The 24,440-nt window shown below is 26.1% G+C and overlaps 2 protein-coding genes across 2 annotated transcripts; both read right to left on the reverse strand.

Moving 5' to 3' along the window:
• Window positions 1–3,686: 3,686 nt before the first annotated feature.
• Window positions 3,687–22,112, reverse strand: LOC119685092 (lipopolysaccharide-induced tumor necrosis factor-alpha factor homolog). The gene is made up of 3 exons (XM_038099291.1): window positions 21,979–22,112; window positions 4,870–5,021; window positions 3,687–4,152 (listed from the first exon to the last, which is right to left on the reverse strand). The coding sequence occupies exons 2-3, from the start codon at window positions 4,998–5,000 to the stop codon at window positions 4,050–4,052; spliced, it is 234 nt and encodes a 77-aa protein (XP_037955219.1). The 5' UTR covers window positions 5,001–5,021; window positions 21,979–22,112; the 3' UTR covers window positions 3,687–4,049.
• On the reverse strand, window positions 14,393–15,101 carry LOC119685091. Its single transcript, XM_038099290.1, has 2 exons — window positions 15,022–15,101; window positions 14,393–14,968 (listed from the first exon to the last, which is right to left on the reverse strand). The coding sequence occupies exons 1-2, from the start codon at window positions 15,085–15,087 to the stop codon at window positions 14,474–14,476; spliced, it is 561 nt and encodes a 186-aa protein (XP_037955218.1). The 5' UTR covers window positions 15,088–15,101; the 3' UTR covers window positions 14,393–14,473.
• Window positions 22,113–24,440: the final 2,328 nt, after the last annotated feature.

Below are 24,440 nucleotides of genomic sequence, written 5' to 3' on the forward strand. Positions count from 1 at the left end.
GGATTTGCGAATTTCGCGTCTGTGTCTCACTTGGGTGATTTTGTATAAAAAACATGTACGACTACATAGATACATATTTTTTTTTCAGTTTTGTGATTAGGTTTATCTGCTATTTATTCTTGCAGTTTCGGGTTCTAAGTTGTTTGAAATGACGTTACTGTACGTTAGTGTATCTGCACCAAAACCAAAACAAAATAATTAAAAAAATCGAATAAAATAAATTAATCTGAACACAAAAAAATGAAAAATATTTTTTATACTTAACTTTTAGAATTTTAGAATTTTTTTATGAATTTTATGAATAAATATCTTTCGTGACCGTTTCTCTTTTTGGGACTTGATCCGTCGAAATTCAAAATTTTAATTTCAATTAATGTATCTAAATGTACATATATTTGTTTGGTGGTAATTTAGCAAAAATTATGAAATAATGTTATCAATTACTTATGTATGTGAATTATATATAGGAAACGGGCAAAAAGTATATCTTTTAAATAAGTGGTATACTCAATTTAAGAATTGAGTATACCATTAATTAATTATTAATTAATTTAAAATATTTCATATATTTATATACGTGAAGTGTTTTTAATGATGGTATTTCTACACATAGTGCGTAATTAAGTTTTCCAAAATGTAATAGTAGTAAAGAAATTTCCGTTCACTAACTATAGTATACGATTTATTATATAACTATCTTTCGCTTAATGAAACAGATAAAAATCCAACTAGAACACAATATTATGCCCATACCTACAAATTAATTCCAACTTAAGTCTTTACCAAAGCAAGAAAGAGTGCAACCATTTAAAATAGGTTAAAATAAGTCACACATTTTATATTTTAAATATCCAAACAATAAATAAATTTAACAACAATGAAAAACAATAAACGGTAACCATTACTTCTAATTCTACTACCATTTCTAATATTACTAACCTTAATATTATTTTACTATTATTATTCTTATTTTTATTATAATAATAAATAAATAATGAAAAATTTATTTATTATTATTTTTTATAAGTAGACCATTAAGGTCCATTGCGTTACCAGATCAGGCTCCTTTTTTAGCGATAGTGTGCATCACTAAGGATGCGCGTATTATTCGCGAATTGTATTAAGACTTCAACCGCAATCTTAGGCATGTGCTCCAATCATGTTAAACTGTCAGATCCCAAGTATATTTGTTGAGTTTTCAAGAGAGCCGGGTTAAATAATAATTATATTTTTAATAGGACTTACTTATTTTATTTATTAGTTACCGCCTTACAGAGAAACTTGAAGTAGTGATGTTTATTAGTTCATAATACTTTTATCCATACTGTAGATTTAAAATACCTCCATTTTCAGTTTCTCTTTCCTATTTTCAATTATGAAACTGTATGTGAAAAGAATATTATAATGCTATTAGACGGAAAAGTGTTTTGATGCTCTTTCGAGTACACATATATGTAACGCTTCATTTTGGATAACGAGTCATATGTGGGTGTAGAAATATAATAAAATGAAACTATTAGTCCTCTGATAAAACTACACTTAAGCCAATAAAAAATTATTGCAATACTTTAGTAAAATATTTTTATTGTTGTACTGTGTTACATTATTATTAAGTTATAATTTATTTTTTATTTCTAATAAATAATCGTACACTTAAATAAAAAATTTTAATACTTTCATAATTTTTAATATTTGCTAAATTATGATTTTTGATGCCTTTTAGTGTACCGATATTAGGCTGAAAAGTTTCCAATGAATTGATTACAATTGCTACAGTAATGATCCAAGGTTTTACAGGTGTTTAAAGCGTACGGAATGCATGAAAAACAGCAACAACTGCAATGAAACAGACTCTTAAATCCTTCTTTAGATATGTATAAGTTGAGTACTAATGTACCCAATAACTAGACAAATTACAGCAAAGAAATGAGCCCATATTGTTGTACGATAATCCAGATAAGTCGTTGTTTCTTGGTTGCAATGAGGGCAGATTACTTTTTGTGGCGTATGTCCCAAAGGTGCTTGAACTGTTTAAAATTTTCTAATTATTTTACTTTTCTAATATTCAATATTAACATGTTTTGTGAAATTTTTAATTATAACATTGTATTTAAAACTTATATACCGGTCACTTCCATTTTCATAAAATTTCACGATGTACTTGATATGACAGCTTACTTTTATTTGGACTACTGGTTGTTTTCTTATATGCTCGCACTAAAAGTCCTTTTGTTACATATAGAACATATCTATCTTTTTTTTAGCTAATAAATCATTAGAATCAGAAATAAATGTTCATTACGTCTAATACTTTTATTTTCGTAATAGCCAAAAACCATTAAATAAATTATAAAACAAATTATAATATTGTTGTTAATTGCTATTAATATAAATATCACCGTTATGACTATAAAAATTGCATACTAAACTGAGCTTCTTTTAATATTCAAATTGAAACAATAGAAAAAACAGTTATAATGAATAAAATTATATTAAACTAGTGGCACATCACACCGGTTTACCATGTTGTTGTAGTCGTAATACCTATTCACACTTGCTCGGTAGATATCCGGTTTGTAATTGATTTCTTATTGATTGAGCTATGATACGTAAATAAAAGTATTTCTACTAACATATCAACAGAAATTTATATATAATAATTTTTAAGTTAATTAAAGAAATACGTAATAAGAAATTAGTAATTATACTAATTCGTAGGCCCTTATTTCCTTGAAATTTATGCCAAATTCGATTTCCGTAGAAATGGCAAATAGTGCAGTCTTTGTCCAACAGCTAAAGTTGATTCCAGAGAAAATCGACGAGAGCGGTCCGGTTTAGTGCCGATATTAGTTAGTGCAAGAAAGACCGTCTTTAATCAACTGCAAAAATATTAGTCTGTTTTGTTTCTGTGGTTTCGAAAATAGATAAACTATAATAAAATTTTATTTTTAATTCAAATATATATTATTATAGTATTAAATAAGTTTGAACCCACTTATGATTTTTTAGACATCAACGTTCCTATAAATGAAATATTGTGCACATTTGGGTTTTACACAAAACGTTGCACATTAAGCAGATTGCTTACCTATATTAAATGTTCTAGAAATTCCATGTTCTAGAAATTCCAGGAACTAAATCTCAGGTCAAAATATTCTTACTCGACGCATCATGTTGGTTTAACCATACCACATGTTGGTTTTCATGTCCGATCAATTTAACTAGTATGTGGTTAGAGCATATTTTTCTGAGTGTTAGCTAAAATCTTATTTAAATCTATGATCTTGAATATCTAAAGTTTATTAAAATTTCGTCCGTTGGAGACAAAGTAACCCAACTAACGAAAGTACTAACTATTTGTCTTTACGACTATCGGGAATATGTTAATATTTTAAAGAAAATAAGAAAAAAATTTTTTATAACATTTATTAGAGATAAATATAAGAATTACAGTTATACATATGTATATATTTATGTATTCATAAAAACAACAATTTATTAGAATATCTTTATTAAAAACGTTTAAAATTGCTTTTGATATTATTTCTTTTGCATCTTAGAAAATCTATAATTGTTTGATTCAAAAAATAAAAATTAAATTGACAATACATTTACTTTGATTATATTCAAAATAATGCTTATATATTATATAAAATTTTTTTTAAAAAAAACTATTTCCATTTATGACGTAGTATGTATCAAATTAAATATTGAATTTTTACTAAATAATGTGTAATACGTATAAAAAAGTGTTTCATTTCTACTGACTGCACTTCTGCATGTAGCCATGAAATATTTTCGATTAAAATCATATATAAAATATATATTATAATGTACATATATCAATAAAACACTATATATTTAAGTATTTATTTTAAGCAGCTTTGTAAGAATGTTGCAATTAAATTAACAGCATTTGTAGCAGTGTAATTTCCTCATTTCGTTCATTTAAATTCTTAATTGTTTTTCAAAATTTGTTTCAATTGTAAAAAATGCACATTTGAACTTTAGTGTCAATGCCGCTGTTTTAGTGCTAAATTAGTAAATGATCAACGTTCGTAGACTCCCAGGAACGCATTGCACGAAGGGCAGTGATGCTCAGCGTTGCGAGCACATTTAGTACAGTAAAGACAGCATGCACATGGCCAACATCTGAAGATAAATAAAAAATATTTTATTTGAAATATTTCTTTTTAAAAAAAGAAAATACTATGCACATATGTTAATACAATGAATAAGTATATCACTTTATTTTAATGATTAATAATAGAAATTTGAATTCTTTTATTTTGTAATTTATAAAACGTTTACACTATCTCAATTAACGAATTACGCATTTAACTCGCTAATTGTGTAGTAATTAGTGCTATTGTGTATTAATTCTCATTGCACTAAAAACTGAAATGATGTAAATCAATAAGTTGGATATAAATTTATGTTGTATATACATATATTAGTTTTTAATTATTCAAAATTATTTAGTTTTATTAAATTTAAGTCTTGGCTCTAAGCTTCATGATACTACAAGTAAAAAAAAAATATTTGGTATATTTTCTATTCGGTTGTTCGTTGTTTACTTACCGCAGTACAAATTCTTAATAGTAATTATGCAATTATAATCAAACGGAATTCGCTAATTGTGAAGTATAAACACTATAAGTGTAAATTTATTCTTAATTGCACTTCTCATTTGTATGAAATTGTTTGATTGTTTTTATAAATTTTATTAATATATGGGTTAAAAAACTACTATAAATATACAATTGTTTATATTACGGTATACAGTTCATTTTAGGCATTCCAATAATTACGCATGATATATATGGAATTTTAAATTATGTACATAATTAAGTTATGAATTCTACTTACACAAACAGACACAAAATTAGCGCAATTATGTGCGTTTTGGTTGAAGCTTTGTGTGAAACTTTTGTGGTTACTTGTTGTCTGCAGCTTGGGCAAACGACATTGCATGGTTCAGGTCCTACTGGAGTAGACATACTTAAATGCTTTTTGATTGTCTAAAAATAAAATAATAAAGAAATTGTTATTAAACTTCAATTTAATTAATATTATTCACTAAAATAATTTATTTATTATTATTTATAAGTGCTTTAAAAAGGCAGTAGTCATATTGCTTCAAAGATAATAATTTAATAAATATTTTTAAAAAAAAAACATTTACTCCTAATATGAACAAAACTTTTTCAAAAAAATGAATTTTAAACCATTATTACTTTTAGACTTATTCATATAAGGAAACTTATTATAGATAAGTATAAATTTAAGAAATAATTAATAAATTAAAAATAATTTAAACGATTATCGTTTTTGAGATATTAAAAGTTTTTGTCTAAAGGTCATCTTCGAATGACCTGCTCTTTGATATCCTGTATCTCAGTTGATATTTCAAAATGTGCCTAGCAATATTGTTTATACATTTTTTATCTCGCAGTATCTTTGCAGTTATTTCTATGTGTTTTAATAATAAAATGACAAACATTCTATTCTCTGAAATTTTTATTAATATTATAAATCATTTCAAAATATCAAAGTAGTTAAATCTTTGCAAGTGAGCAATGTACTCATATGTTAATAAATCTTTTCAGATGTGGCTACCAAGTATAACTATAATAATGTTCATAATAATAGTAATAGATAATAATAGTTCATATGTAAATAAAATATCTATCATTTATCATTTCACTAGAATGTCAATTATAAAATTTTGCAATTGTAGTTTTGTTTTCTTGCTAAATTAAAAACGTAGTCATGTTAATTAAAAATAAATTCCCCACCTTTATACAATGTAAGTATCGTTGTAATATGATAATAGATTATCATATTAGATACTATTTTTCAATATATAATACTATGTGTATATTGGAATTTTTTTAAATTCTTGATACAATCATGAAAGGCATCATATACGTAGGTGTATACCTAATAATATATAAAGAATAAAAAGCAAAGCATATTTTCATTTTTGATATAAAAAGTACAAATTATATATTAATTAGTATCTTCTGTTAAGTGCAACAATAATATTATAGATCTCTCTATCATATTTGTAAAACATTTTAATTATTACTGTATATTCAGTATTTTTTAAAAATTACTATTATTAATATTACAACAGAAATATTTTTTTTTAATGATTCAAACAAATATTTTGATATTAAAAAGAGATTAAAAAATAATTAACATACAAGTACTTGGATGCACGTTCTTTAGAGAATATATATAATTAAAATTTGTTTATTTGAATCTATTGTTTATTGTAGATTTTTCAGTATTTTTCTAATTAAAAAAGTAAAAAAAAATAAAAAATATAGTTTTATGTAAAGCCCAAAAACAAATAGAAATATTAGGGTGTAAGTATTTATTAACTAAGAAAATTTTCAATTAATTGTAAATTGGTTGTAATACGAGTGTATGATGTATTAAAGTTATTAAAAATATAAGACCTATAAAACACAGAACAATGTTAGGTTCTTCCTCCTTAAATTTACTAATTGTTTTAATTTTAATTAAACTTTAACTCTGATCTGCTTATATTATTAGTTTATTTATAATACGAACTTCAAAAATTGCATAATAAAATATAAAACATCATTATATAAAAATAGTCAAAAACTGAAGTAGGAATTAAACGCCGCTGCATAAACACTTTTAATAGCATAAAGTGCAAGCTAACTGCACTAAAAACAGATAATACAAGTTTGAAAAAAATGCCACTTCTATTTAAAAATTATTATAAATCAGAATATATATATATATTCACATTTTTCCATTTTCGTAAAAATTCACGAGGTTGTTGGCTGTGAACGGCTATCAAACACCAACTGAACGACGTAGCTTGCTCAAAATTAGAAAGTTGCCCACTGGTAGATTACAGCTGACAGCAGCACTGTTGCATTTGGAGTAAGTACGCGGGAAATTCAAAAAGTCAGTGACTTATGAAACCGCCCTCGTATAATGTAAATGTGTAAGGAAAATATATTTTTTACATGAGAAAACAGTTTGATCTTAGATAAGTAAAATTACAGTTTTGGTTACAGAGCGTGCATTATTCGCTGCACAATATATTGTGACTACCAATAAAATTACATATTTTAAAGTTATTTTTACTGTATATGATTTATATATATTAATTTGTGCCAAGATATATTGACATTTTAGTGTATGACATTCAAACAGATTTGTAAATAAACATATATGACATTGAAATGTTGAGCAATTATTCTCTTTATATATAAATTTCTCTTTGTTAGCAGAGCAATTATTATTTGCAATTATAGTTAAGTGTGGTCACGCGCTTAACTGGCGTCCAGTAATTCATAACTTTTTATTAAATCCTGAAATACATATTGTATTTCAATACATAAAATACTTTTGATTCGGAGAACATTTGACGTTCTTTTACAAATGCCACCGGACATGACAGACCTCTTTGAAAAGCATACATTAATAGAATACATAATATATACTTGACTTGGTAAGTACTTCAGTACTTCAGTACTTCTTCACTGAAGTAAGTAGTGCCCCGGGGCATAATACAATCCTATGCTCCTTTTTATCTATGCCACTAGCTTGCCATGTGGGGCAAAAATTTGAAATATTTTTAATATTTATATATAGACACCACTTTTGCTGTCATGCACTTAAATTCACATTAATAATATTTTCTTTTTAAAATAAATATTGTGAAAAATTATCAAATTAGTTTTTGAATGTCACAACTGTCTTTTAAAATAAACACCAATATTAGCAACACATGGAAAAAAAAAAAATATTGATTTTTTTATTAAAAGTAAAGGTCAGATTTTCCGGCAGGAAATGAAAACCTTTGGGATTGAATGTATTTAAGAATAATGTTTACTAACTTCGATTATATATATGAAAATGTATTTCAAAAACAAAAAAAAAATTTAATATACATATAAAATAAATAAAATAATTGTTATACTTTTTAAATTTAATTTCAATAAAAATCATTAAATTTTTAATTTATTAAGAACTCTAAACATTGTCCATTGGATTCTTCTGTCCTGTCATAATAATTACCATTTATTTTTTTATTTAAAATTTAATATTTTAAAGATGATTTTATTTCACAAATTTCTTTCTTGAATTTTTTTGAAATTGTTTATTTATTTGTATTTTTGCCATAGTTTCATGAACTTCTGTGTTCAAAAATAAATTCTATATTATTTAAAATATTTTAAATAGTAACTCATCTTTTGTATTTCTTTATATTGTGATTTTATGTTAAAATTTTTATTTTAGTTTTTTTTCTGTTTTATTTATTTTTACTCGAATTTATATTTAAATTACATTGGTTTATTTTCATACTAAATTATTATTTTTGCGTATATTATTAAAATTCTAAAAAAATAAATTTTTAAAATAAATAATAATGGGAGAAAATAAATTAAAATCAAAATTATAGTTATATTACAAAATACGAATACTACGGATATATTCAAATAATTAATATAATTTTTAATAATTATTTGGTCTAAATTTGTAGTAATATATTTCAACAGATCAGTGAATTACAGGTGTTTATAATCGCGTAATTTTTTTATTCCTTTAAAATTTAAGTCATAATTGTAACCTGAAATAAAAAATTTATTTCGTATATTTTCTATTGACATACCGCGTTTACCTATTATATATTTACTTTTTAAAGATTTCATAGTCTTAGTATAAATCCTTATTAAAGTCTAAAAATAAATAGGACCTACAAGAGATGAAAGTTTAGTATCCATTGGAATTATAAATTGGATCAGTCAGCATAAGTGGATCTCAATTTCACAGAGTTGTGGCTTTGACTGAACCTAGAATTTGAATGAAGGGTGAACTTAGATTTTCAGTGGATCACTGTGACAAAAATAGATTTATTGTACTACATCAACTTACAATACAGTCTATGAGCCAATATCAGCTTCTGTTCGCTCATTTTATTGCTGACCATGCCGAACCACGAAATCTCACCACAAATGAAATTACATGTTTATAATGCTTGCATGAACTCTATACTATTGTACGGATCTGAACCCTGGAAACCTGGAAACTACAGTTCTACACCATATGTCCGAATTAAATATTGATTTGGAAATTAACAATTTTTTTATTGAGACTGAGTTTGGAGTAGCGATTTAGTAGTCAGTAAAGGTACAAGTAGAAGAATTATAAAGAAAGAGACTTGAGCTTTAATTCCCATATATGCAGAGACGACATTTTCGAAGAATATACAAACCCATCTCTTTGAGATGATAGTGCAGGCTGAAATATCTCTTCATGCAACTGCCAGTTAGCTCTGCTGTGTCGTACTTAGGAGGTTTGTCTCTTTGCAGCTTAAAGGAAAACATAGGTTTATGGTTCCAATAGTGCCAGTAAGCTCAGCTCTATCGTACTTAAGAGGTTGAGTTGAATGAGATTTGAGGTTTAATTCTTATTTATGCAAAGACGACAATTTCTGAGGATATACAAACCCATCTTTTGGTATAATTGTGAATTGTGATTGTGCAGGCTAAAATATCTCCTCATGCAACTGTCAGTAAGCTCTGCTCTATCGTACTCAAGAGATTTGTCTCTTTGAGCTTAAGGGAAAACATAGGTTTACGGTTCCAGTAGTGGCAGTAAGCTGTACTCTGACGTATTTAAGAGGTTGCTTTCTTTGTATCTAAAAGAAAAACATAAGCTTATGGTTCCAGTAGTACCAGTAAGCTCTGCTCTATCGTACTTAAGAGGTTGGTCTCTTTGCAGCTTAAAGGAAAACATAGGTTTATGGTTCCAGTAGTGTCATGATACTAAAGCATATCATATGTATAATAGACCCATTCCACTACAGAAACATAGCAAACTCAAATTAAAGATTAAGCCAATATAGGTCTTGTACGAGCGCTAATAATTCCATAAAGTTATTGTGGTATATGTTTAAATAAAATTAAATTTAATTTTAATTTGAAATTGTCCGTAATAATTTTATATGTATATGTTATGTGAAATAGTTTTTTAATTTTCAAAGTATTTGCGTGCAAACTTCAATAAAAGTAGGAATTTATTTAAAATGAAAAGAATGTAGTTAAAACGCCTTATGTGTATGTATAACATTATGTAGCCTTTATGGCTGCGTAAACGCCCTTTTATATTTAGTTAATTATGATTATAAGTTAAAAAATATTTACAAATAACCTTCGCAAATATATGTGTCCAAATTTTACTCAACTTCCTGAGATAAAAAGAATGAATCACTGAATTATGGCGATTCTAAGTAGAGTATCATTAAAAATTATTTATGAATACATAAAAAATTAAAGCAACTGTTGGTATTAAATAGAATTAGTAGATAAATGTAAGGCACTTCGTATTTATTTGTCTATAAATGAGTCATTTTATTGTATGTAAAATAGTGTAGATAATTTGTAGACAAGTTTTTCTGTAAAAAATACTTTCATATCGTCTTATCAATGTAGTAACAGAAAGCGCCATGTGAGAGAAAAATAAAAAAAGCTGAGACCAGATTACGCTAAGCCTGTGACATAAAAATAGGAAAATTTGTTAAAGTATATAGTCGTAATATTACTATGGCATATTTTTATTGTTTGAAAATGGTATATATATTTATACAATATTTATATTTATACAATATATATATGTGGGTATATAACACATTTAACAATACTTCATATCATAAAGTCAAACAATTTTCAACTTGGCGCCTATAGGACGATTTTTGTCTAATGAGATATGTACATTAGATACGATAGGCATCTAAAAGGATAGGTACAGAAATATTATTAAAGTGTCCTTGCGCACACCCATTATGGTTCGCATTTTTGTGAACTATGTCATCATTGTTAGTTTGTCAATGTTAAAGCATTAACAAATATTATTTTTGTTGGCCAAGGCAGGAATATAATTACGACAAAAACCATTGTATGAAATGGGGTACTTAGCCCAATTATGAAATGGTACTAATGACGATCAAAGTTGTCAAATGAAATGGATGGATTCAATTAAAATAGGAAATAGAAAATAGTAGACGTTACACCTCATTTTCTATCCAATAATATCGGTCATAATTATTACTTTGTTGACAACGACTTTCGTTAATTAGTTGTTGCGACTATTAAATAATACTCAAATATAAATTTATATCTGTTAATTCGGATTGCCTTTACAGCTGCACTTAAAAATTATTTATTTTTTTTTTTAAAGAAACTTTGGATCTTAATAAACGTAAAATGTAACTTATTTATAAAAGAATTAGTTTTCATAATTATTCATTAAAGTAAGCTTATGCTGGCTTTGTTTGGTTTAATTAATGTGAATTTCGAGTTGGTAACCGAAAACTCAATTGTGCATGTGAAGTTATATCTGAGTCCACAGGCCAGATAATGATAAGTTTATACTTTCTTATATTGCTCATGTCCGCATATTTTCCAGTAGTGCTTAGGGTTGTCTCCAGCAAAGGGTGAAGGGTAGTGCTCGGTTGTTAAAAAGTCAATTATGTTAAATAATTTCACTCCCATGTACATAGCTAAGTTCACAAAATGTTGATCTATATATATGTCTATATCTGATATATATCAATATCTAATATATCGGTATGTCACGACTGTCTTATGATCATTTTGAACACAGGAAATTGACATGGCAGGACACGTTTGAGAGTATTTTTGGGATCCTTGTCATAAGCAGCGCAATCGTAAAACAAAACTAATCTCAATATTTCTTTTTAAAAAGATCATTTATTTTTTTTTTAAGTTAAGTGTGGAACTAGGTAAATTCGGGTGAAGGTGCTGAAGTGTTTTCATACTTCGTCGGAAGTAACGCTTAAGCATTTCATTATATTCTCTATTATATGTGAGCGTTCTTGGCATATAATTATAGTTGGTGTTGATTTTGTTTCCTAGTAATGACGACCGTTTTAATTTTCTTTAGCTTAATGTATGTTTTCCAAAAAAAAATGCATTATGCTCGCTTTAAGATTTCGCTTATGTAATTTGATATCAACGAAACTGAATAAACCTTTAAAATATTATGGAATATTAAAATTCAGAATACTGTGTAAATTGGTTTATTTATAATTTTGGCTCTACTCTTGCACTGATTTTTTCTGAGTCAATATTGAAAACAACTGGCCTTATGACAATACAAATATAATAAAATATAGAGTTTTTAGAATTTTTTAAAAAAATTTACCTAAGCATAAATCGATAAAAGAGTTTTTTTATATATATTTATCACCTAACAAAATTAAATCATTTTTAAAATTGTTATGCTAAACTAAAATTATTATTTTATATAAAAGATAATTTTATAAGCGTTTGTTTCATATTATTGTGTATATTTTTAATTTTTGTTTACTTTATTTTTAAATTATTTAAATTCCTCATATTTTTCTTTTTCTAAATGTATTACTATTTTTTGTTTTGAATTTATCAAAAAAAAAAACAAATGATATATCTTAAATAGTAATTATACCTATACGCAACGAAGAGATCACTTGGGCACAGACGTGAAGACTAACATCGAAAACTTTAGTGCCGTGTGAAATGGCGCAGTGGAATTAATATAAATATATAAATATATATATATATATATAGATATATATTGCGTTTATGTATATATATATATACTGTTAATATATAAATATTTATGTTTAAATTTATGGTGGGTATTAGCATAAACAAAACATCTGGTCATTCGAATTCACAGTTTTGGGTAAATATGGCAACTACGTCACAATTTATTTTAAAGAGGGTGTGTCTTTGTAATTTTGATAGTTTACTGAACTATAATCTTTTTATGTATATAAATATTTTTTTATATATAGATTTTTAGGCTGTCTACGTTAATTTTAATAGTTGATTGAACTATTATGTTTTATTTACATTTTTTTTATATGACATATATAAACATATAAACATATGTTTTTTACCTACAACGGATGACAGAACAGAATTTTGACAACAAGTATTATATTTATACTAATTTATTAGTTGAATTTTTAATAAAAATTTTTATTAAAAATTATAATAGTCGTGTGAAAATCCTTTGATGTGTGAATAAGTTTTAAATATATTAAAAAGTTTATAATTTTAGTTTTTAACTTGATTTTAAGCAAAAAAAAAAAAAACTGGAGTACTATATAACGATCTTAACTTTTAAATTACATTGTCTTAAAAATTCAAAATTTTCTTATAGTCTCGTTGTATTATATGTAAAATTAATATTAATATAATAAAATAATATTGGATTAAAATATCTGTTAAGTACTCACATTAGATACTGTAGAATTGTTTTTTAAAACTATATACATTATCATTATGACTGTGTTTTTTAAATTGATCATTTACGGTAGGTTTTCTTGTTCGATTATTAAAAATTTAAGAACTCCAAATAAAAAAGGAGATTCATATGAACGATAACGTTCATAGTAAACGTTAAGAGTTCAGTAAACTTTTATATCTAACAAAAATGCTTATATATAATAAGAATAGATGATATATTTGAAAGCGCATTAATTTAAAAACAGTAATGTTGAAACTAGAATTTTATTAGAACTGCAACTTGACTGGTAGACAAGAGAAGCATTTTTGCATCTATTAGATATTGGTCATTTAAAATAGTTCTGTTAGAACAACCCAAAGCAAAAATTAGAGTATTTAGGACATGGTAATAATAATGTAATGTCCTTATACACCAAGACAGAAATTTATGTCATCATGGTGATATTTTCCATTGAGATCAGAAAGATATTGCCGACCATGGATCATATTAATTTAATTATATTATATTAATTACTAGTGATCACTACAGAGCACAACGTATGTATTTAAAGTGATAATATGTCATTATATATAGCTTCAATTATTAAAATTATTTAGATTAAGGTAGTTGTTTCAGTCAATACGAGACCGCTACATATACAGCTGTTAAGCAATTAAGAAAAAGACTAGGAATTTGTACAAGTCTAGATCACTCCTAAAGTTAAGGCTTTTTTTTAAAGAGATATAATTGGAGATCAAAAAATATGATTAACACACAAAACTGACGTCAACTCACATCTAATAATTAAAATTGAAGTGAAGTTTTGAATAAATAATTAAAAAACTAAACACACATTTTTGATTAAATGAATTTTGTTGAATTTTGTTAATTAATTGCATTTTTCATCTGATATTTTTAATAATAACTTCAAATCAATGGTTATTTTTAAATGGGTAGGGTAAAATTTGGTTTAGTCTTTTGTCTGATTACGAGTTAAAAATTTGTCCTGGACACTTAATAAAAAAACATACAAATATCCACTTTGCACAAATCGAATAAATTTGAATCAAATTTATTTAAATCGATTATGACTAATGTTTTTATAAACTTCTAAATTTATTTAATAAATTAATATTATTCATTATATCCACCGATTTAGTATAGCTGTTATCCACCGTTAACTAATTTATAACAGAGGTGTTGAAGAAGTCATTTTTAAAACTACCTCCCAGCCTGTGTATTGAGGTTCTAATATCTCTACAAATATTTTATAATAGCCAGCAGCGAAGTAAGGCCAATTATCTACATTTACACGACATTTATGAAATATCATACGACGTTTTGTTACAGGTGGGACGAAATTTCCTTCAAACTCTATCCCATTTTTTGTACAATTTCTTAATGTGCTCATGGCAAAACGTTTATAAGGTCCAGCAATAAAACTGTGAAATTTCATCTTTGGAGTTTGGTATGGAGTTGGAATAAATTTATTGGTCCCGTAAATACTACGCGTAAAATTTGATCTTATAGTCCATTTATCACTCGTATCCTGTTTAAAATCCACAAAACCACTAAAACCATATTTTCCTCGCGAGATCCGTTCAGTTTTTATATCTGTATCTAAGTATTCGGTGCTGGATTTATATATAGAAACAGAGTGAATTTCACAACTCCATGTATCCTGCATTAATAAAATTATTCGTACATTTTATAATTTTAGAAATTATTCAATACCTTTCCACTGGATTCCTGTAGTAATATTGTAAAAATAAATATTGCAAAAATCTGATATAGAACCATTGTAGTTAATGCAATTCAACTGGAAGACTAATGTAAATCTGTCGTGCTTAAGTACTTAGTCGACATCAACTAATTAAAGTTGCTTTTATGTGTTCATGTTATGTAATATAATGGATGTTAGATAAAATTATGATCACTTGTTACATGAATTGATAGTAATTAATTAATAAAATTAAATCAAAAACAAGTTTATTATGAAAATGAGTACGTCGTTAATTTTGAGCAGAGGTTGGAAACGAAATTAGCCATGTAAAAACTTTCCATCCAAAACAAAATCGGTTGGTATTGTATCTACATCCATTTAATAACACTTCTAAAATACATACTTGATTTGAAAACTAGAATACTTTGTTATCTCTCAATTGCAACACACATTGATCTGATCGAGGTACTTATAGTGTCATGGTATGATCTAAATATATGTATTTCCCCTAAAGAGAAAAAATAGATTCTGACGCCAGAGTAATCGTCATAATTTTTTTTCTACTTGAACTTGTCTACAACAAAATATATGATTAAAATTAAAACTTATTTGTTTAATGGAGTAATGTTATATGATTTACAACCCAAAAATTATTCACCTTTTAATTTCATGTATTATTTTAATATGTATAATTTATAATGTTATGTAAGATAAATGTATCTTAATGTATCAGTTTTGAGTAAATATGGCTACGTCACAATTTATTTTAAAGAGGGTGTGTCTTTGTAATTTTGATAGTTTACTGAACTATAATCTTTTTATGTATATAAATATTTTTTTATATATAGATTTTTAGGCTGTCTACGTTAATTTTAATAGTTGATTGAACTATTATGTTTTATTTACATTTTTTTTTATATGACATATATAAACATATATATGTTTTTCACCTACAACGGATGACAGGACAGAATTTTGACAACATGTTTTATATTATACTAATTTATTAGTTGAATTTTCAATAAAAATTTTTATTAAAAATTATAATAGTCGTGTGAAAATCCTTTGATGTGTGAATAAGTTTTAAATATATTAAAAAGTTTATAATTTTTGTTTTTAACTTGATTTTCAGCAAAAAAAAAAAACTGGAGTACTATATAACGATCTTAACTTTTAAATTACATTGTCTTAAATTTATGTCAAACTGCTCAAAATTTTCTTATAGTCTCGTTGTATTATATGTAAAATTAATATTAATATAATAAAATAATATTGGATTAAAATAGCTGTTAAGTACTCACATTAGATACTGTAGAATTGTTTTTTAAAACTATATACATTATCATTATGACTGTGTTTAAATTGATCGTTTACGGTAGGTTTTCTTGCTCGATTATTAAAAATTTAAGACTAATGTTTTTTTAAACTTCTAAATTTATTTAATAAATTAATATTATTCATTATATCCACCGACTTAGTATAGCTGTTATCCACCGTTAACTAATTTATAACAGAGGTGTAGAAGAAGTCATTTTTAAAACTACCTCCCAGCCAGTGTATTGAGGTTCTAATATCTCTACAAATATTTTATAATAGCCAGCAACGAAGTAAGGCCAATTATCTACATTTACACGACATTTATGAAATATCATACGACGTTTTGTTACAGGTGGGACGAAATTTCCTTCAAACTCTATCCCATTTTTTGTACAATTTCTTAATGTGCTCATGGCAAAACGTTTATAAGGTCCAGCAATAAAACTGTGAAATTTCATCTTTGGAGTTTGGTATGGAGTTGGAATAAATTTATTGGTCCCGTAAATACTACGCGTAAAATTTGATCTTATAGTCCATTTATCACTCGTATCCTGTTTAAAATCCACAAAACCACTAAAGCCATATTTTCCTCGCGAGAGCCGTTCACTTTTTATATCTGTATCTAAGTATTCGGTGCTGGATTTATATATAGAAACAGAGTGAATTTCACAACTCCATGTATCCTGCATCAATAAAATTAATCGTACATTTTATATTTTTCGAAATTATTCAATACCTTTTCGCTAGATTCCTGTAGTAATATTGTAAAAATAAATATTGTAAAAATCTGATATAGAACCATTGTAGTTAATGCAATTCAACTAGAAGACTAATGTAAATCTGTCGTGCTTAAGTACTTAGTCGACATCAACTAATTAAAGTTGCTTTTATGTGTTCATGTTATGTTATATAATGGATGTTAGATAAAATTATGATCATAGTAATTAATTAATAAAATTAAATCAAAAACAAGTTTATTATGAAAATGAGTACGTCGTTAATTTTGAGCAGAGGTTGAAAACGAAATTAGCCATGTAAAAACTTTCCATCCAAAACAAAATCGGTTGGTATTGTATCTACATCCATTCAATAACACTTCTAAAATATATACTAGATTTGAAAATTAGAATACTTTGTTATCTCTCAATTGCAATACACATTGATCTGATCGAGGTACTTATAGTGTCATGGTATGATCTAAATATATGTATTTCCCCTAAAGAGAAAAAATAGATTCTGACGCCAGAGTAATCGTCATAATTTTTTTTCTACATGTACTTGTCTACAACAAAATATATGATTAAAATTAAAACTTATTTGTTTAATGGAGTAATGTTATATGATTTATGTACAACCCAAAAATTATTCACCTTTTAATTTCATGTGTTATTTTAATTTGTATTATAACATAACATTATAAATGTATCCTAATGTATCTATACTAACTTGTTTTGCACTTTTTGGATAAATTAAGATCTCTAGGCAGCATTCATATGGCTGCGCGTTTCATTCCCCATATATAAATTTCAATGCAATGAATAAATTTAAATAATATTCTTATTTCTTGAGCCATTCCTCCAAGAATTTTTGGGCATAACCTTTCAGATTCTATTTATATTATTATTCTCTGCTTTTGCAGACTGGTCAAAGCTCATCTTTAATATTTTCTGGCATTCATAGTGCCATCAATTTGCAGGAAAAAAAATTGTCATGGTTGCTTTAACCATCGTTTCACACATTATATATTTCGAATGTTTCTTATATAGAATTTGTAGATCTTTAGAGGGTTTTCCTTACAAAACTAGTGAAAATTGCTTAACATATTTTTTTTATATTTTTTGTTATATTAATTGATGACTATTCAAAAAATTGAAAAAAATAATTAAGGAAATTGTTTTCAATAACATGAGTAACAAGTTTTTTATTTTTAAAAATTCTTTTAAATCATAATATAATATTTAATTTAACTTTTATCACAAATCTTGATGTTTTGGTAGATATTTATGAAGCATTTGTGAAGCTTGTGTCTTTGTAATATTTAATTATATAAATAACGAAATATCTTTTTTACAAAAGTTTCGTTATCTTTTTCATAAAAATTAAAGCTTTTTAAAAAATTTGAAAATTTGATTACTTTTAAAAATCAGATATTTTTTAACTTTCCGTCTACATTTCTTACCAATGCCAGCATTAACATTTGTATACCAAATATGAAGTCAATTCTAATTAGCGTTTCAATTCTATTAAAGGTTGATGTTACTTATTCCTTGTTTTAATATAAATAGTATTAAATGAATAAAAATAATTAAAAAAAATAAAAATAATATTTTTAATAATTTATTCATATATATTACTAGCTGACCCGGCGAACGTTGTTTCCCCTTGCAATTAATTTTCCTGGCGTTCGTTGCGTTGCTCTTGACTTTCATTAGCACGTGTAATTGTATCCTGGTTTCTTATATCTTCATTGTTTTCTGCCGATCTATTTAACCGACGGTTCTGGAGTAATTGTGAATTCCAAATCCGTCGACCAATATTTTCTCCTCGTCCACCAAGACGTGGCATTGTTTTTTGTACGATATATATATCTTTATATATATAATTATTCTTTTTTGTGTGTTGAATTTTTGAATTCGCTGGATTTACCAGGAATACCACCACATAACTTAAGAGTAAAAATTGGCTCACCTATAATTATGCTGCAGAATTTAAATGCACTTAAGCTATGTAACGGCAGTTTTACGATTCATTTTAGAGATTTTAAGCTTTTTAAAGAAATCAAAGTAGGCATGAATAAATTTTAAATTTTTAATATAAATGTATATGGATACCAAAAAATAAAAAATTGATTAAAAAGACATTATCCAGTGGGCCACATTGTGAATCTAAACCTTCCTTGAATACACAAAAAATTTCATCAAAATCGGTTCAGCCGTTTAGGAGGAGTTCACTGTCAACACACGTACAGAAGAATTATATATATAAGATTATATACTAAGAAATAAATAATCACTAAAACTGATATCACTAAACATAATTTCATCTTATTTTTTCTTTAAATGTTTTCTTTCGGTATTGGTACTGTTGACATAATTTAATTAATTATTTTAATTATTGAATTGTTTATTGAATTTGTTTCTGAATTCATTAAAAGAAACCTAGTTATTGATGTAAACTTTAAAATTACGTGTATAGCTAAAAATAATTTCAACTTAAAAATATTTCTGATTAGGAACTGAGTTTAGATTACAAAAACCTCCAAAATTCATTAAATTAATGATTAACTTGGATGCCAAAAATTTAATGAAAGAGGAATAACTAATTGAAATAAAAGGTATATTCAAACATAATTTGATTATATGACAATTTAATGAAATCGTCGCATTGTATCGCATTGTAAATGTACTGCAATACACATAACTTATATTAAATTAAATTTTTACCATTATTATTCTTTAAATATGTAAGCATTCAGTTATTATAACTTATAATGTATACTTTAAATAATAAATTTCATTTTAGTGCTGGTATAGAAATCATAAAGAAAGATTAGGAAATTGTTTTGCAAAGGGAATTTGTTCGAGAGATCTAAAATTTTATAACATATACAGTGTTATACCGTATGTCTAAAATGCCCTTACAGTACGAATCACTTTTAACGATACCCGATACAACGATTAATCAGATATCACAACTAACTGGACAATTAACTGGATATAACGACCGTTTCTTAAAGTTAAGTTTAGTTTGCGATAACAATTTGCACAAGTAATTTGTAACCTTTTAGAACGACATTGATATTGATGGTTATTAAGATCCACTTTGGTTATTAAGACCCAGTTTTGATAAATTTTTTATTGATTATAACAATAAACAGAAAAAAAAAATTTTTTTGTCACTTTTCTGTTTGGAGTATTTGAAGAAAAATTATTAACTATAGCAAATCCCTGTCGGCTGCGAATACTCACAGTATATGTACTCTGTATATATACATTCAAAAGGTATCCACAAAAAAAGAAAAAATTTTTAATTTTTTTGTTTCTCCAGAATTTATGGATTATTTCTCCTAGTGGAGAAATGATAAGTATATAAAAATATACAAAATATATACACATATATATTTTTTAAACAATTAAATAAAATATAATTTCATCATTTGTGAATATAATTAATTTATAAATTATACACTCTTCTATCAACGTGACTATAATTTTTGATCATTTAATTTCTATTATTGCTCATAATGGCTATTGATTATAAATTACGGATTGACTCGGTCCTTTCAATGTCGTTATAACCGGTTTCGACTGTATATATGTTTCGACAGGAGTACTACTACTTATATCAAAAAATTGTGAAGAATTGCATAAAACAGTGAATATTTAAGTCTATAATTAAATAATTAAGTGTATAATTGTATTCGTGTCTATTGTAAATGTTTATCTTGCCTACTAATATAGTTAATAAATTCAAATATTCTAATTTAATAAAAAACAAAATTGCAACAGGTTGTTGTATTCAAACAAGATATATTAAAAGATATTTCAAAAAAAAAATTTGGTCATCACCTTATATGGTAATTACAAATTAAAACGGTTAAAATAATCAAAAAAATTTATGTACGCTTTAAAAATTGAAATAATTATTGAGATCTTAATTGACTATAAACTAATTATGGGGTCAAATTGGCCATGCGCTCCATTTTAAAAATAGATCCAGAAAGATTACGTCATTATTGAAAGCATTTAATTTATTTACACATCATATATAACAAATAAATAGATATTCTTTATATCCAATGAAACTGAAAGTAATTACATGTATGTATGAGTTGTGCACATAAACAACTTCTAAAAATTTTGGAAAAGAATATAAAGCCCATAAAGAACACACCCAAAGAGAAAGTTGACGTCATAGTGTCATCTTCAGCCTTGAAATACCAAATTTTTAGCTTTCGGCACAAGAGTAACTGAACCGCTTAGAATATTAAAATATACGCAGTGAGTTTATTTGAAATACTTTTATAGTGTGTTTGGAAGTCAAGTGTAGAGTATGTAAATTCCGGCTTTAAAGCAAAACAAAAGACAGCAGACTGACGCCTCTGCTAACTTGTTTGCTTAATTTTGTTTACACACTTGTTTTTTATCTGCTGCATATACATAAGCGGAGCGGTGCATACATGCTTATATAGGTACGAATTTTAAGCAATTACTTGAAGACAGTCAGAGTTTCTTATCATTTGCCGAGAAACTCTTAATGCCAGTAGTTTTTATATAATTCAAAAATGTAAGATAATTTTAAATTATTTGTTCTGAAAATTAATAAGATTAGATACACTAAAAACACAGATATTTGACATGTATTTTTTTAAAAATACAAAAGATATTAACATATCTATTATGATATATATACGTAATAATGTAATAGTATAATATAATACTTTTTTGTAGATATAAGTTCATATATATAGGTATAAATAATTCCTATTTACATCACTATAGTTTGTTTTTATTTTCTGTGTTGTTTTTAAACTTCATTTATTTTTAATACTAATTATAAGCACTAAATTCAGTTTTAATACTTCAATATCCACTTTTAGATAAATATATTTTTTAATTTTTCATATATAATTTTTTTATAAAAACACTTACCTTATTTGATAGAAATCAACAAGTAATGTAAAGTAAACACTTTAACGTAGCACTGTTTTTAAATGTTTAAAAATATAATTTATGTTTATTTCGGTATCACACAAATTGGTTGTGCCGCGTATTACAATCGAAACGCTTTTGATTGAATTGTGGAAAAGTATTTAATCTAAAGGTGGTGGCGCTTACCCAAAAAGTTCTTGCAAGCACATCTTAGCAACATATCTCTAGCAACATTTTCTACATAAAGCTTTTCACTAAAAGCTCAACAAATGCTTAACAACAATGTTTAGCAACAAGAAAAAGTATTCGAAAAAGAAACAAATTTATATGAAAGGGGATTATTGATACACATAAAAATTATAAATATTTATATTTATTTAATATATATATTTATAAATATTTATAATTTTTGATACATATCAAAAATAGTAAATTATTTTGTTGCAAGTTGCTTTCAATTCTCTGCTTTTATGCTTGTTGAAGAGGTTCGCAACAACAATTTCCTATTCCAAATCAACCATAATCCAGATTTTTTGAGACAATGCAATTTGTGTAAAGCATTTTGAGACTGCGTAATTTCATTATTTAATTTAGGGCTTAGTCATACATAATTCTTATCATTTATACTAAAAAATCCGGATGATATTTGATTTCTGTCTAATATATCCTGATAACTGATATCTAAAAATCTTAATTTATTGAAATTAATATTAAATACAAGGTGTACAATGTAACACATATTATATTGATATGAATAAAACATATATTTTAGTATAAAATTTACTATATAATATAATTGCGTTTTGTCACGAAAACTACTTTTATAGTACTTATGCACTATATAAGTACTGTATCGGTGGTACATATAAAGCTATTGAGTAGCTTTTAGTAGTTTTCAGATTCTCGTTAACTGCGAAGATGTAAATGAACTTTACCGCTTTTTCCACGAATGGGCATTTATTAAACACCTTTCTAGCCGCAGCATTTTCATCTGGCTCCCATTATATTCGATCAGTATCAGTATTTTAAAATAGTCTATAGACTAAATATACATTATGTATATCAAAGAACTGTTGAGAACTATTTTACATTTACTGTTCTGAATCAAAGCAAAACAATATTTTTCAAGGAATGGAATACCAATGTGTTGCCATCATACTAAACTGACTATTTTCTAACTGCATATAGTATGTACAGAAAATACACACCAAATATCAGCCGGTGCATTAACTTAAATACTTGAACGTTACTATTAAATCAATTTACTTTCAAGACTAGTGTAACCAATAGCAATAGACTGTGATGTTAGGGACGCAGTGAAATTTGCTTAAAAGTTTTCAATGGGGTATGTAAATATATCTATTGTATACTATATTTAATCCATATTTATACCTCTTAATGATAGTTTATATAGCAAGTAGGTGGAACTATTAGAGATTATAACAAATGTATTCAATTATGTCATCATAAAATATGTACATTATGCTTTTCAACCCTTATCAGCGGCAACTTTTTCATAGGTAAATAATTGTGTAGGTGGATAGGTAATTAGTCTTCTTCTTCATTCCTAGGGGAACATTGAGCCATATAGGTAATTAGTAAGGTGTAGAAACTAACGCGATAAGAAAAAACTGATGAGTACAAGAAACAAATAACTGAATCTCTAGTTTGTTTATGAGTAACACATGGTAAGAAGCAAAAAGGCCGCATTAGGTTATTATTAGCTGCAAGGTATCTCATATTGTAGAGGTATGTCTTTTATAGCCTTCTTTATATATACCACCTTCTACTTACCTAATTATATAAATAATATTTTTATATTGAAACTGAAGCTAAGACAATAAAATTAGATAATTATCGCTAAGTTCTCAGTTTTATAGTTGGTTATATTTGTATATTTAAATTTATATTCAAATATTTGTGAAAGTACTGTGTTTGGTATAAAAAGTAATTTGGAATAACAAATCTTTAATGTGGTTAAACTCAAAGCATAGGTCTATTACTGGATCATATATAAAAGAATTAAAATTTCTAAAACATCGTTAATATACTGCCAAAAATTTATTTGATAAGTATTGAGATTTTGATTTAAAAATAAAAATCATTGATTAATTAATATTTCTGTTGTTCTTATGGTTATATTCCTCAGGGATTTGCTTATATAATTCCCTTATAGGAGTGTTAAACTGCTCTTTGTCGTCAAACTCGGTGAGTGGCTTCGGGACGTAGACCCGGCCGTTCTTAGAATTTCTGGGTACTGTTGGTTCATTGGTTCTTTGCGGTCGCTGATAAGGAGATACTCTTGCGACACTCTTTTGCTTATTTTAACCAAAATTTAATCGACATTTTATAAACATGTTTCTAGCAAAAAAGCTCTACAGATAAACCTAATCTGTCCTATTTAGTCGATGAGAGACTGAAGATTTAAGAGATCTTGTATCTTTACCTGTAATGTCTTTATT

Source organism: Teleopsis dalmanni, chromosome 2 (assembly GCF_002237135.1).
Source record: "Teleopsis dalmanni isolate 2A chromosome 2, ASM223713v2, whole genome shotgun sequence".
Classification (NCBI taxonomy): Eukaryota; Metazoa; Arthropoda; class Insecta; order Diptera; family Diopsidae; genus Teleopsis; species Teleopsis dalmanni.

Bases quoted from the DNA above. Each gene is read 5' to 3' on its own strand.
- LOC119685092 (XM_038099291.1), bottom strand. From the start codon at position 5,000: ATGTCTACTCCAGTAGGACCTGAACCATGCAATGTCGTTTGCCCAAGC. The intron at 4,153-4,869 runs GTAAGTAGAATT...ATTTATCTTCAG, and splicing joins CTAATTTTGTGTCTGTTTGT to ATGTTGGCCATGTGCATGCT.
- LOC119685091 (XM_038099290.1), bottom strand. From the start codon at position 15,087: ATGGTTCTATATCAGATTTTTGCAATATTTATTTTTACAATATTACTA. The intron at 14,969-15,021 runs GTATTGAATAAT...TTATTAATGCAG, and splicing joins TACAGGAATCCAGTGGAAAG to GATACATGGAGTTGTGAAAT.